At 50.9% G+C, this 17,340-nt stretch overlaps 1 protein-coding gene across 4 annotated transcripts; it reads right to left on the reverse strand.

Moving 5' to 3' along the window:
• Positions 1-211: 211 nt before the first annotated feature.
• On the reverse strand, positions 212-16,250 carry LAT2 (linker for activation of T cells family member 2). Of its 4 annotated transcripts, none has more exons than XM_035559180.2 (13): positions 15,787-16,250; positions 8,686-8,791; positions 8,416-8,455; positions 7,360-7,403; positions 6,513-6,567; positions 5,880-5,923; positions 5,468-5,506; positions 4,957-4,987; positions 4,814-4,869; positions 4,066-4,131; positions 3,633-3,695; positions 3,144-3,228; positions 212-1,065 (listed from the first exon to the last, which is right to left on the reverse strand). In XM_035559180.2, the coding sequence occupies exons 1-13, from the start codon at positions 15,814-15,816 to the stop codon at positions 1,047-1,049; spliced, it is 678 nt and encodes a 225-aa protein (XP_035415073.1). In that variant the 5' UTR covers positions 15,817-16,250; the 3' UTR covers positions 212-1,046. The 4 variants fall into 4 exon arrangements, with proteins under 4 accessions (XP_035415073.1, XP_035415072.1, XP_035415074.1 ...); XM_035559179.2 differs by having other exon boundaries at positions 3,144-3,231; positions 15,787-16,241; XM_035559181.2 differs by lacking the exon at positions 15,787-16,250 and adding an exon at positions 13,359-13,923 and having other exon boundaries at positions 3,144-3,231.
• Between the last annotated feature and the right edge of the window lie 1,090 nt (positions 16,251-17,340).

Here is a 17,340-nt window from a genome sequence, read left to right on the forward strand (position 1 = left end):
CCTGGAGATGAGTGCTGTGGGCCTCTTCCCTTCTTGAAGAATAGTTTTCTGAACCAATTTTGAGGAATAAGGCTTTGTGGAGCTCTGTTTTCTCCCAGTAGGATCCTGCACACCATTCGGTGTCATTTCTACACGTGCTCCCATCTCAGCCTGTCTCACTCGATCACAAAGACAACATACACATCATAGCAAACCGTAATAAAACTGCAGATTTGCTTTGGAGGTTTTTCAATTTTAATAAATAAGTGCTATGACAGAGCCAAATCTATACATGAGGGCTCAAGAGACAAGGGTTATGTTTCAGAACTGATGTTCCTATGGCAAATCTGAAGGACCAGTGCAATTTCTGAGGCTGACGGCAGTGGATCGGACCTTGTCAGTTTTTGCAGTGCCTTTGTATCGTTATAAAACAGATAACGAAACACAGGGAGAGCTGCCACAGACACTGGGAATTACAAGCTGTGAATAAGATGAGGATTTAATCCTCTTTAGTCCTTAGCTTTTGTGAGCAGTTTGGTATCTCATTTAGCTCCAGAGAACCACTGCTGCTGTAAAAGCAACCTCTGCCTTGCCAGTTCCTCTCCTGTAGGAAACAACTTCTGCAGGAGAGCATAGGAACTAAATCAGAACATAATCCCCATGTTTGAATGCCATCGTGCATGAGTCAGCCTGACAAATTAAGTAGTTGGCTGCATTACCGCTCAGCAATTTAAAGATTCATTTCATGCTTGACAGGAGAAAACATTGCACAGAGTAGCCGTCCTCCCTCCAGAAGACGTGCAGGGAAGTGAGACGGGATAATGAGCTTGTGGCATGCCCGAGGGAGCCGCTGAAGGGGTCGGCCAGGCTTCGCTGCCGGGCAGAGCGCTCCCTCCAACACACGTCTGCAGCTGGACTTCAAGCAGAGCCTTTCCTTCTCTCAGCGGCACCTGTTCCACACGATCTAGGGCACGATCTGGAGAAGATTTCACTGTGGGATCGAAGACTCCTCTTTCCCTATGTACATGCTGGCTGGGTGTGCCCTTACAGCTTGGCGAAGGGCTCCTTCAGACTTTACGCAGTTTACTAGAAAGAAGAGGGGGAAAACAGTGAGTCTACTGACTTTTAGTCCCCAGTTTCACCTTCTTAGCCCTGCTGCCTGTTGCATTTCCTTCCCAGGTAGGGAAGCAGACCCTCTGAAGCACTGCAGAATGTGCAGGTCTGGGCAGCAGCCCCAGAGCAGAGCAGAGAGCACAGTGGGGCCGGCAGCTCATTTCTGAACCCATCCATCCTCAGTGGCAGACCTATGGTGGCTGGGCACGGGGATTGCATAGCACAGCTCTGCTAGCAAAAGCTGTAATGGAGGCATTGCTATAATGGCAAAAAGTGCATTGTCAAGTCTAATTTACTTACAGAGCCACCAGAAGTAATTTACACATGGTAGCATTCTGCCAGGGCTTATGACTGGAGGTCTTCCCAGAAAATCTGCATCACCAAGACTCCTCAGGACAGCAATCCCTCCCTCTTCTGGCTTCCCAGCACCCCTTATCACATCTAGAGGTCTATTTGTGGTAGCCCTGGTGCTGCTTTGATTGTTGCTCTCCACAAAATCAGGAGGGATCATTACAGTAGCTGTGCTAAAGGTTTTGGGCATCTCTCAGCCCCATTTGTTCCTCTCCCATCTGCAGGTGAGGTGGGCACTGTTCCCATTACAAACAGCAAATGAAGCAGCCTGGTGTTGCATAGCCATTAGCAGAGCAAAAAGCAGGAGGGCCATGCTGTGACTAATGCACAGATGTAATCCCTTCATCCCTGAAATTTCTCAGTGGAAGAGGAATAAATGCAGATGTGCTTATAAAAGTTACCATTACGGCCCTTTCATTTATTTCAGGCATAACCTGGCTTGCTTCCTTCCCTCCAGATACTCAGCTATCATGGTGCCTGGCTATTCCATAAACACCTTCCAAAAGGCAAACAAAGCGAGCTTCTCTGCAGCTCTATCTGAAGCAGCCCGTTTCTACAGCACGATCTCAGTTCACTCCAGCTCAAGCAAAAGGGAGGTGCTGAGCACATTGCTCACGCTGGGGCTTGTGCACGCAGCTGGCGTGGTGTTAAACCACAACACACAGGTGCTGTCCCCATCCTGGCAGAGATGCTGGGCCGTGGGTCCCCACGCCAGGTGTGCAGCAGACCCAGCTGTATTTGCTGCTGGCCAGACCACGTGCGTGTGATGTTGGGATGCGACCTGAGTGACACACGGCAAAGTCCTCAGCCAAAAAGCACAACCTGCCCTGGGCACAGCACCCCTCCAGCAGTGTTTGTAAGGGCACATGCTGCTGAGGATGGGCTGCTGAAGTTCAAAGCAAATGCTGCAACACAGAGAACAGGGCTTTGGATGGTGATGGCAAGCCTTAAATACTTCACATGGTTTCAAAAAAATCCCATATGGAGTCTGCCTGCCACTGGCACCTGCAGTTTGTGGGTGCCACTTGGCACAGGGATGATCCCACTGGGTCCTGCAGGTCCTCGGAGAGCAAAAACCCAGTGGGGAGTGATACTGGTTCCAGTGCCTGTCCCAGCTGGGCTCCAGTCCCAAGCAGGGTGACCAGCACTGCACACTGTAGAGAAACCACAGACTCATACATGAGCACGGTGATGGTTGTGGGTTTTTTTAACCCTTTCCCAGCAACCCACACCCACTCCCCTGCCTTTTTGATCTCTGCTGATGGCTCAGCTGGCATTTACTGCAGACTCCCCACGAGGGCTGCGGGGGCCCATTTGGGGCCGTAAAGCAGCCCCTGTCATGGAGTTTGGTGTCTCTAGGGCTGGTTTTCTTCCGTACTGACACTGTATTTTGTCACCCACCCGCTCAGAGCTGCAGGAAGACTTCAGGGTGCTCTGCGCACGCTTTTGACTTTTAATTGCCTCCAGAAACTCGGTATCAGCAGCTACTGGGTTGCTGCTGAGCGCAGAGCAGGGTGTGCAGCACCAGCCGGGGCTCGAGGGGACTCCTCGCTGTGCTCTGCCCCCACACTGCACAAACCAGCACCCCGCTGGGGGTCCTGCCCGCAGCACGCGGCCCAAAGCTGCTCAGAATTGGTTTCACAACCCAAACACAATCCTCCCTCCCCTAAATATGTTCATCAAGTGTTTGCTCTCCTTACCTTTGCTTTGACAGCAGGGTGGGGTCCGACGTGGGGTCGGTGTTAACGTAGTCTGGCTCCTCGTCCTGGCTCTCTATGTACAGCGCTGCTAATGAAGAAGGAAAGCACCCATCATTAATTGGGATAATCTGAAAACACCCACCATGCACGCTGCATGTCCGGCCAGCAAGTTTAGCCTTCAGCTTTGACACATTTTTGTATACGGGCTAAGAAACCTCACATCACAGCATCAGGGTTTCAGAGGGGCTTCGAGACGTGCACAGCCATGGTGGCCTTCCAAGCACTGGGAACGCCCCGTCCCACCGCAGCCACATTCACACGTAAAACTGCCAAATGTATGTGGCAGTTTGCATGCTTAGTTGTTCATCATGGATGGAAAAAAATCCCAAAAAGGGCCAATGACTGCATTGCCCCGAGCACGGTGTAGCACAGCAGGAATCCCACCCACGAGCCGAGACCGTAAGCAGCAAGCAGCTGCCGAGGACATACCTGCACTTTGCTCGATTTTCCACGCGTGTATCGCCGTGCTGTTCTCGTAGTCATCCACGTCATCTGTGAGTAAGCAGAGTTTGGACAGGATGATGCTGAACAGCAAGTGGGCTAAAAGCGGGCCCTGGGAACCCCCACCCAGTGCCACCGTCCCACCACAGGCTGGTGACACTGCCTCAGCCACCTCCCAGCCCTGGTTTCTGCAGGCACGGATGGGCTTGGGGCAGCCCCACACTCCTGCCTCCCCTCATCACTCCAAACAGAGCAGCGTGGGCAGCACCAAAGGAAAGCAAAACAGCTTCATTTTTCGATTGTGACAGCCCAGGACAGAAGCCCAAAGCCCCTGTGGTCCAGCGCCCTATGCTGGCAGTGATGAGCAACCTGAGCTGGGGGCTAAATCACGATGAATGTCGGCACGAAGCGCAGCACGTACCCAGCCCGGAGCCACAAGCGTCCCCAATGAAGACATTCTGGTAGGAATGGGAATCCTCCTCTTTGGCTAGCAGAGAGAAGAAAGGGGGAAAAAGGATGTAGGGAAGCAGGAGCAGTGCGGGAAGGGCTCAGCCCCTGATGGGCTTTGTGCTTTGCTGTCAGCTGCCTGCAGGAGAGGGCTGTTGACCACAACAAAACATGCCGTAGACTAAAAAGTGTCAGTTTTGGGGACAGCCCGTGCAGGTCAGCTCTCTGGATGTGCCTGTGGGCAGCTGAGCCACGCAAGGGTTGTGTTTTTTTGGAATAAGGTAATTTTTTTGGTAAATAATAATTTTTTTTTCCACTTCCTCTCAATCTCTTTAAATAAAAAATAGGCTTCGCATTCTGAAGTTCATTTCAGGTAACAGATTGATGCCCAAGTCAGCGCAGTGAAACGCTGAGTGCCCAGGGAGGCGAGAATGTCTCACGGATGCAATATTTGCCTTGAAAAGGTGCCTTTGAATGGAGCAGTGTGTTTTGCCCCACCTTCACTCCCTACCCCCATAAGCAAAGCACACAAAACATTTGAAGCCCTCCTTTTGGTGCAAGGCACCCCCTGGACTGTGCCTGCCTCGGGCTGAATGGTGACGGGACAGCGAAGTGGAGAGGGGCAGCACTGCAGGCTCCCTGCGGGCTCCCTGCAGCCACGGGTCAGCCGGCACGCCGTGCTGGTGCTGGAGGCTGTGGTGGTGCTCGCGTGGAGACCTTACCGTTGGGTGAGGTGAAGCACTTGGCATGCTCATAGAAATCCACAGAGATGGGCTCCCTGCAAGAAGGAAAACCTCGCTCAGCTGCGGCTGCCCAGGAAGGCCCATGGCCCTCTGAGTGGCGGCGAGCGACCGTGGCCACTTACACGTAGGCAGCATCCTCACACAGGTAGTCTTCTGCAAGCACAAGGGATTTCCTGTTAGCACACCAGCCACATAAACTCAAAACCCCCAAATTCTCCAAGTCTAGCCACAGCGGATGGCCCCGGCAGGCAGCAAGCCCCAAAACCCACCGAGGCAGCACCAAGCAGGGCTGGGAGCCCTGAGCAGAGCAGGATAGACTCTGCCAGGTGAGGGGGAGATCAGGGATGTAGCCCCCGTTTTGGGAGAGCGGAGTGCAGTCCCACATGGCAATAGTCCTTGTAGGGTTGATGCTAGCTCCAGGAGTACAGCCCCGCACTGCAATAATCCTCACAGGACTGATGCCAGCTCCAGGAGGGAGCTGGGGGCTGCCACGAGCACCTCAAGCCCTTCTCTTAGCCATTAATTAAATCATGTGCAGCTTAAAAGCAGCAAGCCAGACCCGCAGCACACTGCTTCCCACCTGCCTCATCACAAGCTGCCCCAAGCCCCCGAAGCCACCCGTGTGGCACGTACCTGTCAGGAAGTTCTGGTACCGGGGCTCGGTCCTGCTCTCTGGTACGATAAAGCACAGGGGGACGTTATGATGGGAAGCGGGCAGGGGACACCACAGGCAGGGGACACCCGCCACCAGCTGCCTTCGCAGCTCACAGACAGCATGGACACAGTGGGAAGGGCCAGGGGCGAATTTTAGATTATCCAGCCCCATGGCTCTAACCAGGACTGGTGAGCTGTAGCAAACCAGCCTGGATTTTTACCCTCAGATCCAGTTCTTATCAAGTGTCCCCATGTAGACACAAAGGGAGCTCCGTGCTACATAAACAAGCGGAGATTTGCTACATCCCCACCCAGGAATTCTGTGGCTGGTCTGTTGCCGTGTGGGTGCAGAGCCCACCGAGCGGGCGAGCGTCCCAGTGGAGATACTCACCAATGCCAAGGGGACGGGAGGCGCCGAGCTCCTCGTGAGCTTTCCTGAAAGAAAACGAGCACTGCGTGTGTCTGCAGGTGCTGTCGGGCTAATGTGCTGTTTGTAGCTGGGGCTTGCAGGAGAAGGGAGCTAAATCCTCAGCTCTGAGCAAACCGCAGGAAAACCACTGTCCGTGAAACCCCCTTATCTGTTTGCAACAGGAAATTCATCGAGCTGACAGGTTTGGGGTGAAACCCCAAGGTGGGGATGACCATGCCTGGGTAGTGCAGCAATTATTGCTGCCCTGCTTCCTGGGGCGCTGGTGGTGGGCAGGAGGGGATCTCTCATGTCAAACTGCTTATAAGCAAAGAACAGCAGGTTCTTTTTTGTGGTATACCTGTTACAGACAACCATGGCCTGTTTCCTTGGGTTTGACTTCAATACTACAAGTAAGATGCAGATAGGCTGAAGAAAATTCAGAAAAAGACTAAACCCATGACTGACCAGCAATGACTAAGCACAGCCCGAGCCACACCTACAAGGCACAGCACCCAGTCCCAAACCCTCGGCATTCTCATATGTTGGGTGAACTTCATCCAAGCTTGCCTCTATAGCTAGGTTATGCCTTGTTGTGTATGCGTTTTTTTTACCTACCTTGTTATTGTGAAGTTTTCAGGTTCCTTAATCTGGTCTAGCCTTCGCGTTACAGCTAGCACCAAGAACAAAACGAGATGTTAAAGACCATGGCAGCAGATATTACAACGTAAGCACGGAGCATCCAATGCTGTGAATTCTCCAGTATTGGCAAGCGTTACTCTAACATGCCATGAAACAGCTTCCAAATTGTTCCTCAAAAGCACACCAAGGCCCAAATGGGAAATGAGTAGAGAGAAACGCGCTGCCTGTGCAGGCAGCAGAGCTAGCAAACACATCAGAGGAAGCCACAATCCTAATCGCTGCCTTATTTCCTATTCTCCCCCAAACACGCTCAATTTGGGGGCCTGTTGCGCGCTCAGCACCCTTTCTGCCCAGCTGAGCTGCACCAACGGGCCTCCAGCTTCAGCTGGGATGGGGTGGACACTTGCTGGGGCCCGGCGGGACAGGGCCGGGCAGTGCCGGTGACATTTGCTGTAGCCCTGCCAGCGGCTCGGTCAGGGTAGGAACCAAAAGGTCAGCGTGCAACCAGCCCCACCGCAGGAAGCAGCAAGAGGGCGATGACGGATGAGTCACTGCTATTGCTCCGGGCTTCACCACAGCGCCAGCAGCGTGCTGTCAGGGGCCCAAACCAACCAGCTCCTGCGCTTCCATTGTTTTAGTGATTTGTTCTCAATGGAAACGTAGATTTTTGTGGGAGTTTGGAATCCACACGCCCAGAAGCACCTAAGGAGGCTTCCACACTGCCAGCGGCTGCCTGGCTTTGTGGTCACCTTTTTATTTTCACACAGCCCTGCCCTGTGCCCACAGAGCCCCCACCCTGTGCCCCTGCAAGGGCCATACTCACTGGAGTGGGACCGAATCACCTCAAAGCTCTGCTGGTTTCCGAGCCTGGAAAAGACAGAGGCACCACGTCAGCTGAACCATGGGGTGCACAACACGGAAAATAGACCCGGTGCTGCAGACCACACAGACCCACGGTGACCCTGAGGCGATTCTTCCCCTCCGCCTCCCTTTGGGCCTCCTCTGTGTGGGCCTCCACAGCAGAGATGTGTTTGAGGCCCATGGGCAGCGCAGCCAACACCAGCCAAGGGAAAAACCCAGGGGTGAGGAAGACGTCGTTGGGCACACCATGAGCCCGAAATCTAGCAACTGAATCCAGGCACAAATTCCAACAAGCCAGGACAACAGTGCAGGCTTGCGGTGGGACGGAGCCATCATTGGCTCATGCGTCGCTCCGTGAAGGACACAGAGCCCCGCTGCCAGGCAGCCTGGCCTCTGACAGAGCCCCTTCACACCACGCTCGCTCCTTTATCAAAGGTTAAAAAAGTGTTGGCTTTTTTTTTTTTTTCTTAATATCATTTAGCTGTGGTTTGTCTGTTAGCGAAGGAAATAAGGGGGTGTGCTTGTGCATGGTCGTGTTTCCTTCACTGTTTGAGCTGCAGCTGTGGTGGCTGGCTCTGGCATGTGTCCCCACCAGCACCAGGCAGAGCTTTGCTTGTGGAGCCGTGTGTCTCTCCCTGTCCGTCCATGACAGGACAAGGCAAGGATGCGCCCTTCCTATTTTTCCAGACATTTTTCCATCGGGTTACTGACTCACGGGTCTCGTGGGCACAGCTTCATTTCGGGTTGTTCCTTGTGACGGCATTCCCCCTTTACTGGGGCACGCTGCCTTGTGCACTGCCGGCAGCAGAGCTGGGGTACAGATATATAGAAGATACAGAATATATTCATAAATATAGTTAAATAATAAATATATATATATGTATTATTTCATGTGAAGTCCAGATATTGGAGGAACACTGCCCAGCCGGTGGATGTGCAGGGCATGCAGTGGGTCTGGGTCTGGCCAGGGTCTCCCAAACAGTTTTGGGGAGAAACATTATGGCAAAAGGCAACTTACTGACTTGTCTGCTTGCTCTGCTTCTTTTCTCGCTTTGTACCTGAAAGAAAAGACAGAAAGCTCTTACAAAAGGGTGACGCAGGCCTTTGAGATCAAAAAGGGAAGGACCGCTGAAACGCATTCAGGAAACTCCTTGTGGGGACCCCAGCCCCATCCTGCAGCCTCCTGAGCTGCAGGCACCCAGCACCCTCCCTTGCAGAGGGGACACCCCGGAATGAAAGCACCCTCCCGGCCAGCCCCGGGGTCCCTGTGCCCACAGCAGCACCTTACCGGAGAGCTGGCACCTGACGCAGGCGCTGACGGCCGCCCCGAGCAGCATCAGCGCGGCGGCCACCCACAGCAGCTCCAGCTGCGCCATGGCCCCGCGGTGTCCAGCCTGCAACACAGCCCCAAGAGCAACCCGTGAGCCCCCGTGACGCCGGACCTGTCTGCTCTGCTTCAGGCAGAACTACTGCCAGTGATACATCCCAGCACTGCCTGTGGCCTCAAGATGTCTCGTGCACCTGCTCTTCCCCTCCTTTCCAGGCCGGGTGACTCCACGAGCAACAGCGAATGCTTATTCAATAATCACCATGATTTGGCTTCAGTTTCTCCCTTTGAAACACAAACCTGCACACATAACAGAAAGCAGCCTGCTGGGACTGGGACTGATCACTTAGCCCATTCCTGTTCCCCAGGGCCAGATTTTCTTTACCTGCAGATTTTTTTCCCCTAAACCTTCCTCTTTAGCCCCTAGTGCTGGAGACATTACACCTCGCCGGAGGCCAGAACTTCACTGTGCTGCCAGGTGGGAAGTTTCCCTGCTGCCTAACCCGAATCTCCCATATCACAGCTCAAGTCTGGACGGTGTTGTTATAGCTGCTGTGGATAGGGAGGGGGAGAAAAAATACATATATATTTCATATAGAAAGCAGCAGCTGGATTCTGCCCTGCTCAGCCTCCGCTTGCGTAAAGGAGTAAATAACATTCCTTTCCCCAACTTGCCAGTCACAGTGACCCCCAAACTCACACAAACGAAAACCCAAAGTGGCTCACACAAAAGAAAACCCAAAGGCCTCCCCATGCGGTGGCCATGTATCTCCCAGAATTGCACAGACGCCCTCCCCTGCACACCAGTCTTGGCTGAAGACACTGGTGGGAGGTTTGTGATCTGGCAGTGAGAGCCCCAGTCCTGCACCAGCAGCCTAATGACCAGGGCATGCTGCGAGTTGTGGTGGTGCTGATTATTAATTATCATTATTATTAAAGGCAGGTTTTGGGGTGTTTTGGTTTCTATCTTTTTTTTTTTTTTTTTTTTTTTAAGGTAAGGCAAAGCTGAAAGAGCCCAACAGCACTGACCTAGTTCGTGCTTTTGTAGGGCAGGTCACCATCTCCCTTCTAGCGGTGGTTTTATTTCTATAGCGGTCAGTAACGTAACAAAACTGGCCACTTCCCGAACCCTTCTCTCTCTGGGAACTAGGACTGCTCACAGGGGCTGCTGAACGGGCACCTCACCTCTGCTTCCGCTCAGCATCCCCGCCAGCATCGACGCACAAGCACGGCCCCAGGCTGGATGTTATTATTTGCATTCAGCAAACACACAAGTCAATGAAAATCCTTTTTTTTTTTTTTGTTACAGAACCTCCTCTCATAAGGCATGAAATATCTCATTGGTGCTGTATTGGAAATGCATTGTGAACCTGCAGGACTTGCTGCCGTTTCAGGGAGTTCACAGGGGGTCCAACAATGCCACATTCTGCTGCAAGTATTTAGTTAAGCACTTGGGTCAAGCAGTTTTAATTCCCAAAATAAACCATATGCCTTAAAAAAAAGTAAATTAAAAATAATATAAAAAAAAAATGGACCAAATGAGAGCAGGATTTCTGGGGTCCTGCCCAGGTGGGGAGCTTAGATGGAGTGGGCACCGCTCCTCCCCTCTGCTGCCCAGCACCTTGGTGCCGAGGCAAGAAATCACACGTCTGTGCCGGAAAGGAGCTGATGGGAGAGGGCGATGAACGCGTTTATGACAAGCAGAAGGCTGGAGGCACTTACTCACTGCTGGCGGGTTATAAATAAGTTATCTAAGACAGCTGAACGTGCTTTCCCAGCTCTCTGCCTTGGGGAGATGGGCGAAGAGAATACATAGGCTCGAGCCACTGTGGTCTGTGACGAGGCCTGAGCATAAGAGAAAGATGCAGAGAGTGAAGGGCCTGCTGAGCGGGCTTGCTTTCAATGAGCTAAACTCAAGCATGTAGAAAAAACCCTTCTGAAGAGTTTCAGATCTTCAGAAGTAAAATTCAGAGAGCGAAGGTATGTCCCGTTCTGTTTATACGCACATCCCTTCTCCTTTTCCGTCTGTCTCCTTTTTAGCACTGGCAGAAGTTTCTCCTTACAGGAGGAAGCCGGTGCCGGTGGCACCTCCCGCAGCAGGCGATGCCCATGACCCGCAGCCCTGAGAGCAGCACCCAGAATAAATAAATGAATGAATGTGGGCAACGAATTGAGGTACCCACAGTAAATAAATGAATTGCAGGCAAAGCAACGACCCCTGCAGCACACCCGCCTGAACAGGGCACCTCTTCTCACATCCTTGGCTATTTCTAGCAATGAAACAAGCTTTTTTTTTTTTTCTTTTTTTTTCTTTTTTTTTTTAATGGGAGGAAGAAAATGACTTGCAAAAGGTCCTGCAATGTGTACAGTAAGTTGTCTCACCCAGGCCGCTGGGGTGGGAGGTTTCTAGCCCTACCTGGAGGGTTTCTTTCATTCAGCAGTGGGACAGTGTGAGTTACAAGATGGTCCCCAGAAACGGGGCCACCATCACCAGCCCCGGGAGGAGAGCTGGTTTCTACAGGGAGGGCTGGAAGGCCACTGGTTTTAAGTCTGCTGAAGCAGAGTGAGCGCACGCAGACATTCATTGTCAGTCTGTCTGGGACAGAAACGCAAAAGTGTGAAATGCTATTTAACTTTAAAAGACAACGCCAGTGTGACAACGAGAGGGTATAAACTGAATGTGCACAATCTAGAAATAAAATCCCTGATTGCTAGAGGGATGGAAAGTCTGGGGCAGCTTTCCTGAAGCAGCATGAGGTGCAAAAAGCTTATTTAGTTACCCTTTAAGAGTACTTAAAACTTGAACTTTTTGCCAAAAATCCAGAAGAGCGAGGAGCGCGTTGATGTGGCATGGTTCAAATGATTTTTTTATTCTATCAGATCATTTCTGATGAAGTCATTTTTAGCTCTTTGCAGATACCAAGCCCACCCTGTAAGTTTTCACTGCAAGATAAAGACTGAAAATGCTGGTTTAGGTCATATACTAAACCTATCTGTAAAAATGCCCCAAAATCAAATATCAAACAGCCTTCCCTCCCCTCCTGAAAGTTAGTTTCATGGCCGTCAATTTGCAATAAATTAAGACTAATTCAGACTGATTGGATGAGTCACTGGCACGAACTATAAAGCGGAGAGTTTATTTAAAAACTCGGTGTGTGAAATGTAGAACATGGACTTATTGAACAGATGCAATATTCAGCTTGACCCAGTGGCTCTAATGTTTCTAAGAAAAGAAACGCGACTTTCTGTTTGTCTACGTTGCACAGATTACCGCAGAAAGTCTCATCCACTTAGAAATTGAAGTCTTAGAAATTGAAGACCAAAGGAAGCTCCTGTGGTTGGAATCACTTCAATGACCAGTGCTGAGCCCTCAGGCAAGCTCCTTCCAGAGGTCTGCATGCCCCATTTTCTACCAGATTTGATGCCAGTGTAATTTTTTCTTGAGAAAACTACTGTGGTATAGATACGATCTGTTTTTGTACAGCTATTCAAGTAGACCATGCTTTATTTTATGCCAGGAGAGCAGGAGGCACATCTCAGTAGGACACAGGACAAGAGTGACAACTGAATTGATAAATGAACTCCCACAGAGACGAGCACTTTGTAAAATGCTTTTAAAAGCCTCAGCTGGAAAATACAGCACAAAATCCTAATCACATGCATGCACGTCAGCATAAGGACGTATTCCATGGAAATATCTTGTAATTGTCCCTAACTTCCCATGGTTTGGGCAGCATTGAGCCACGCAACACCCTTCCCTGCAGAGTCTGGGGGTATGCAAGATTAAGCACTGAAGATACAGGGAATTTGTGTGCCTGTAAGTACCCCTACGTAACAAGCACTCCTCTTTACCCCAGAGTAATGAACATGAGCTGATATTACACAGTATTATCCCACAATTATCCCCAGTTTTCCTAACGAGTCTACCTCACAGCCCCCATTACACTGAACATTGATCACAAGAGAAAACTGATGCAAAGACAAAGATCTATTTTCTGTCTGGGGTTAGTTATTTCAAGCACTAATATAGAGTAAAATAAACACATTCATAAGATCCCAGTAAGCCCTAAAAGATAGAATATCCAAAAAGTGTAGCAAAAATCAGCTATTTTATGGGAGTGGGCCTTGGAGGGGAAGACACGGTGGGATGCAGTGGTCCCAGAAGCAGGAGCCCAAAGCAGGACCGGACACATCCGTGGGGTTGGCAGCCCAGCACAGCCTGCTTGTGCTACAGGGACCCCAAAATGCCCAGAATCTTTTAGTAGAAACAAATGCAGAAAGAATACAGTTAAAAAAAGCCACACTGCCATCAGCAGAGGGGAACAAGAGATGTTAAAAATAACAGCGTAAAACAGGCAAACTGGATTGCATGTGCTGGGCTCTCATCTCGAGGGGTCTAAATGCTGCTGAGGGGTTATATTTGGCAATTTTCCTATCTCGGAGCTCATCAGATGGTGGTCATGAGCAGCAGCGGAGAGTAACACGGCGCGTTTCAGAGGGATCTGGCAGGGGTGACCCCAAACCCTCACTAAAACACTCACTGAGCTCCAGCCCAGGATCTGTGAGCTCACCGCACCGTCGGGACAACCTGCAGGTCCCCAAAGCCTTGGTGCCACCCGCCTGTCCCAGCTCACCTGCAGCCTCAGCCAGCCGTCCCCATCCGTCCCAGCTCCTCGCGCACCTCACGGCCGCAGCCGCCAGCACTGGAGCCGGTTCCTCCGAGGATCGTTAGCCAGCTTCTGGTTTCCTGTCACCATCTGAATCATTAACCCCAACATCCGCCGCCGGCCGACGGTCAGCCCCTCTCCGGCTCACGGGAGCCCCGCGGGCGGTGCTCATACAGAGTCACCTCTCGCAGAAGCTGTTCGGATCCGCAGGGGGAGAGGAAGAGGCTCGGGCAAGAGCCACGCATGCTGCCGGAGCCCTCGAGCTCCGGATTTGGCAGATGCCCCTCAAATGTTCAACGCCAGCAATAACTTCCCCTCTAGCAAAGAGCCCCAGGATAATTATCATTGCACTGAGCGATGCACTTGCGGCAGGTGCTGCCTGAAAAAGCTTGGAAGAGGTGAGACAAGTTGGAAGCCTTCTCTTAGGTTTTACAGAGAGGATGACAGCCTTGGAAGGGCAGCACAGAGCCTGAGGTTGCTGCTGCTAGCGGACAAACTGGGAGCCCCACCGAGGTGTGTTCTGTCCAGCAGTAAGAACAAAACCATTTCACGTGCTCCAGCAGCAGCAGCTTGCAGACAGCAGGCACAATTGCACTGTACTGATAAAGAAAATACCAATAAAACAACCCCAAAAGAGTAGATGATGATTTTCTTTTGCACTTGAAAAGACTAAGGAGGGGTTATGAATAAGGGCTCAGGGATAACTGCTGGCCTGAAGCCCCGACACAGCGCAGGGACACGTATCCTGCTCTAAGAATAGGGCGTGCACGTGGCAGCCCCCCGTATTTATAGCTAGCAGAGAGCAACAGCCAGCCCGGCACATGTTTTACAACTGCAAACAAAACGCTTCATGCCGCCTCTCACCAGGGCACTACATACATACGGTCATGCAAATCATTCAGCCAAGGGAAATTTTGTTGTATTTAAATGAGCTGGGGCGCTCTCAAGATGCTGCAGCCAGTGAGCTGCATCCTTCCCTCTCTCCCCCGGAAGGGGACTCTTCTATTACAAAAATGATAAAATAATCATCTGTTCACAGCGTCCGCAACTCCGGGATGGGAACCTTCGCTATCAGGCTGTCAGAGGAAACATTGCTCTGTCAAGACAGTTAACCACTGTGTGCGCCTATGTGCTCATATTTAGATTTTATCTACTCCGATTCTAACCAGAGGTGCAAAAATAAAGGGCTCCCGTGTGAAATCCAGGCATGGATCAAAAAACTCAGCACGTGGGGGCTGAACCAGAGACCAGAAGAGCAAGAGCCAGCTGTGAATGGTTTGTAGGGCTTACGCCTGGCTCTGTGCACGGGATGAGAACTGCACCACCTCCCACTGCTAGTCCAGCTGCTACAAAACGGGCTTTTCTGGCAGAGCTCACAGCTATGAAGTAGTTTATTACGTATTTTCTAGCAGCATTTATCTATTTAAACATAAGCAGCTGACAGAAGCTTTACAAAAACGTTGCTTATAGCAAAACCATTGCTCTGACTATGCTGGGGACAATTACAGTTCTCCTTTTTCATATCAAAAGAAGTTTATTATTTTATTAGGAACAACCAGTGCTAAAAAGGGACCCTTTACTTGCCCGCAGCCTCTCTGATCCGCCCCACAGCTTCAGAGATGACTCAGTGCCTCTGCAGGGACGTTACCAAGGCTGGCACGGGCTGGAGCAAAGGCACCTCGTGCTGGGCGCCCATCGTCCTGGCACGGCTGCCCAGCCCCTGCAGGGCAGGTAAAAGCCACTGCCATGCCTGAGGAGTGGCACGGGTAGCGAGAACAATCAGCCATACGAGACAGTGGGGTCACCTCGAGTATGTTACAGCAGCCCTCGGGTTGAGTGATGCCCTTTGAGGACGTCAGTCCCTTTCTCGCCTTACTGCAGTAAGGCAGATGGCCACATGGACACCATTTCTTGTCCATATTTTTTTTATATATATATTTTATATTTCTCACAAGAAGCGCTTCAACGTCAGAGCCCTCGCTCCATGCGGCCACCAACGCGGCCACAAGTTCTGCTCCCGAATCAAACTCCGCTCACGGCACCAGGCTCCACGCAGTGCCTGACACTCCCGTAACCCCTGTGCCCCATCCACACCCGCTGCTAGAAACCATTTCTAGCCTGGAGACAAGGACAGGAGCATCATGCTTTTATCTGCTATAATAAATGATAGAAAACACCACATTACAATTCCATTTCTGTGTCCTTTTTCAAAGCTGACCCATTTCAGCTTCTTTCTTTTGCCTGTGAGCAAATTTACCTTCAGTTCATTTTACCAACAAACCCAATTCTCTTTTTTTCTCCCCTTCCTTTTGCTACACAGCTAACCAGCTGCAGAAAGATCTCTTGGGGCCCAGAGAGGCCGTGGGAAGGCAGCTTCTGCCCCCCCCCAGCTTACCTGCTGAATGCCCTGGGGGCCAGGTGACATCCTCTGATAAAGGTGGGGCCTGATCACAGACCAGCTGCATCTGCTGGAGCTAACGACTAACGCTGGTCAGAGAAACTGTGATCAGTTAAAAAAAAAAGCACCAGCTAAACCTGGCCTTTCTGCAGAAACACGCTTAAAGTTTTGAGGAAAGCTTTGCAAGCTCCAACCGGATCTTTCTCCCGGAGCTCGTAAATTTTGCAAGTAAATTACCAGTGACACTGTGAGATCTGCACGCAGATCAAATCCCCCCTGCAGGAGCAAGCTTTGGGACCAGAGCAAGCACGTATCACCCTGATCACAAGGTACTTTTGTTTTTGCCAAGTTTTCATGGCAGCTTTAACGAAAAGTCATGTCTCGGAGGAAATTTTCTGACTTGCTGAAGTAGCGCACACGTTTTTGTAAAGACCAAGAGACGTCTTTCCTCTAAGCTACAGTTGTCTGAGCACTTCCCCAGCTAAAGGGGAAGTGCCACCTCCCACCCTGCCCCAGCTGCACGCCCCACTGCAAATCTGATCTCACCGAGCTGAAACTGAAAGCAGCTCTGTTACAGCCGAAGATACGTGCTGCTACCACCCAGTGGAAAGTAAGCTCACAGCTAGGATTTCCAGGTGCTTTATGCATTTTGGCCAAGTAAGACTTGAAAGGACAAATTCTGCACATCCCTATGGTGCTGTAAAGCTTCTTCCTGTTCTTATCCTGCTCAGTTCATCCTTGCTGACAAAATAAGTCTTATATTTGAACACAGAAACCTAGAAGGTTTGAATGCTTTTATTTAATTTTTTACAGCAATATAAATTTTACAGATTCGTTACAGTACAGATTTTGCAGGGGTTCAGAGAGGTACTTGGTGATTTTTTGGTTTATTTAAAGGAAAGAGGCGGATCTTGGGAGCACGGTGACATGAACAAAACAATCTCACAGTAGGAAGCAAATCCCTGCCATGCTGAACACTAACCTGGCTGCGACCTACCGGGCAGAAAGGTGGCAACCAGCAGTGATCCCAGCAACGACACCAACCCTGGGGTACTCTAAGAGCTTTGCACAAGAACTTGAGAGCTTACAGGTAAGCAGGTTGTTTCTGTAACAGCGCTGAAGATCCTTAAAGCCCTTGGACAGACTTGTCTGCAAAAGGGACAGAAATGAGGGAAGTCGATGTTAAAATTAGCCTGCCGCTGGGCAGGCAATGCCATGTAACAGTTATTGCAGCTGTGGAAAAAAGGAAACCGTAAAATACTTCAGATTTAATAACCCGAGCAGCTACAGTAACGTGAGGAACGTGATCTCAGACCTAACAGCAGCGACACCGTATGCACAGCGTAACACCGCGTGTGCTACCAGAACCCGACCTGCCAGTCCTCGTGTCCAGCTAAGTTGTGTGTGTGAGCGAGCAGACGCTGGGAGGAACCAGCAAAGCTCCCTAACGAGCAGAAAAGGTGCGAGCTACACATACAGCTTTGGTAGGACGTTTCCCAGTTAGCCCAGGGCATGCAACAACATCAGGATATTGCTGTTACTAATGTGCAT

Source organism: Cygnus atratus, chromosome 20, assembly GCF_013377495.2.
Source record: "Cygnus atratus isolate AKBS03 ecotype Queensland, Australia chromosome 20, CAtr_DNAZoo_HiC_assembly, whole genome shotgun sequence".
NCBI classification, from domain to species: Eukaryota; Metazoa; Chordata; class Aves; order Anseriformes; family Anatidae; genus Cygnus; species Cygnus atratus.

Excerpts from the sequence above, each read along its gene's own strand:
- LAT2 (XM_035559179.2), bottom strand. The coding sequence starts at position 15,816 with ATGTCACCTGGCCCCCAGGGCATTCAGCAG. Across the intron at positions 5,507-5,879 it reads CTCCCGTCCCCTTGGCATTG|AGAGCAGGACCGAGCCCCGG; the intron begins GTGAGTATCTCC and ends TTATCGTACCAG. Across the intron at positions 3,232-3,632 it reads GAAAATCGAGCAAAGTGCAG|CAGCGCTGTACATAGAGAGC; the intron begins GTATGTCCTCGG and ends CTTCTTCATTAG.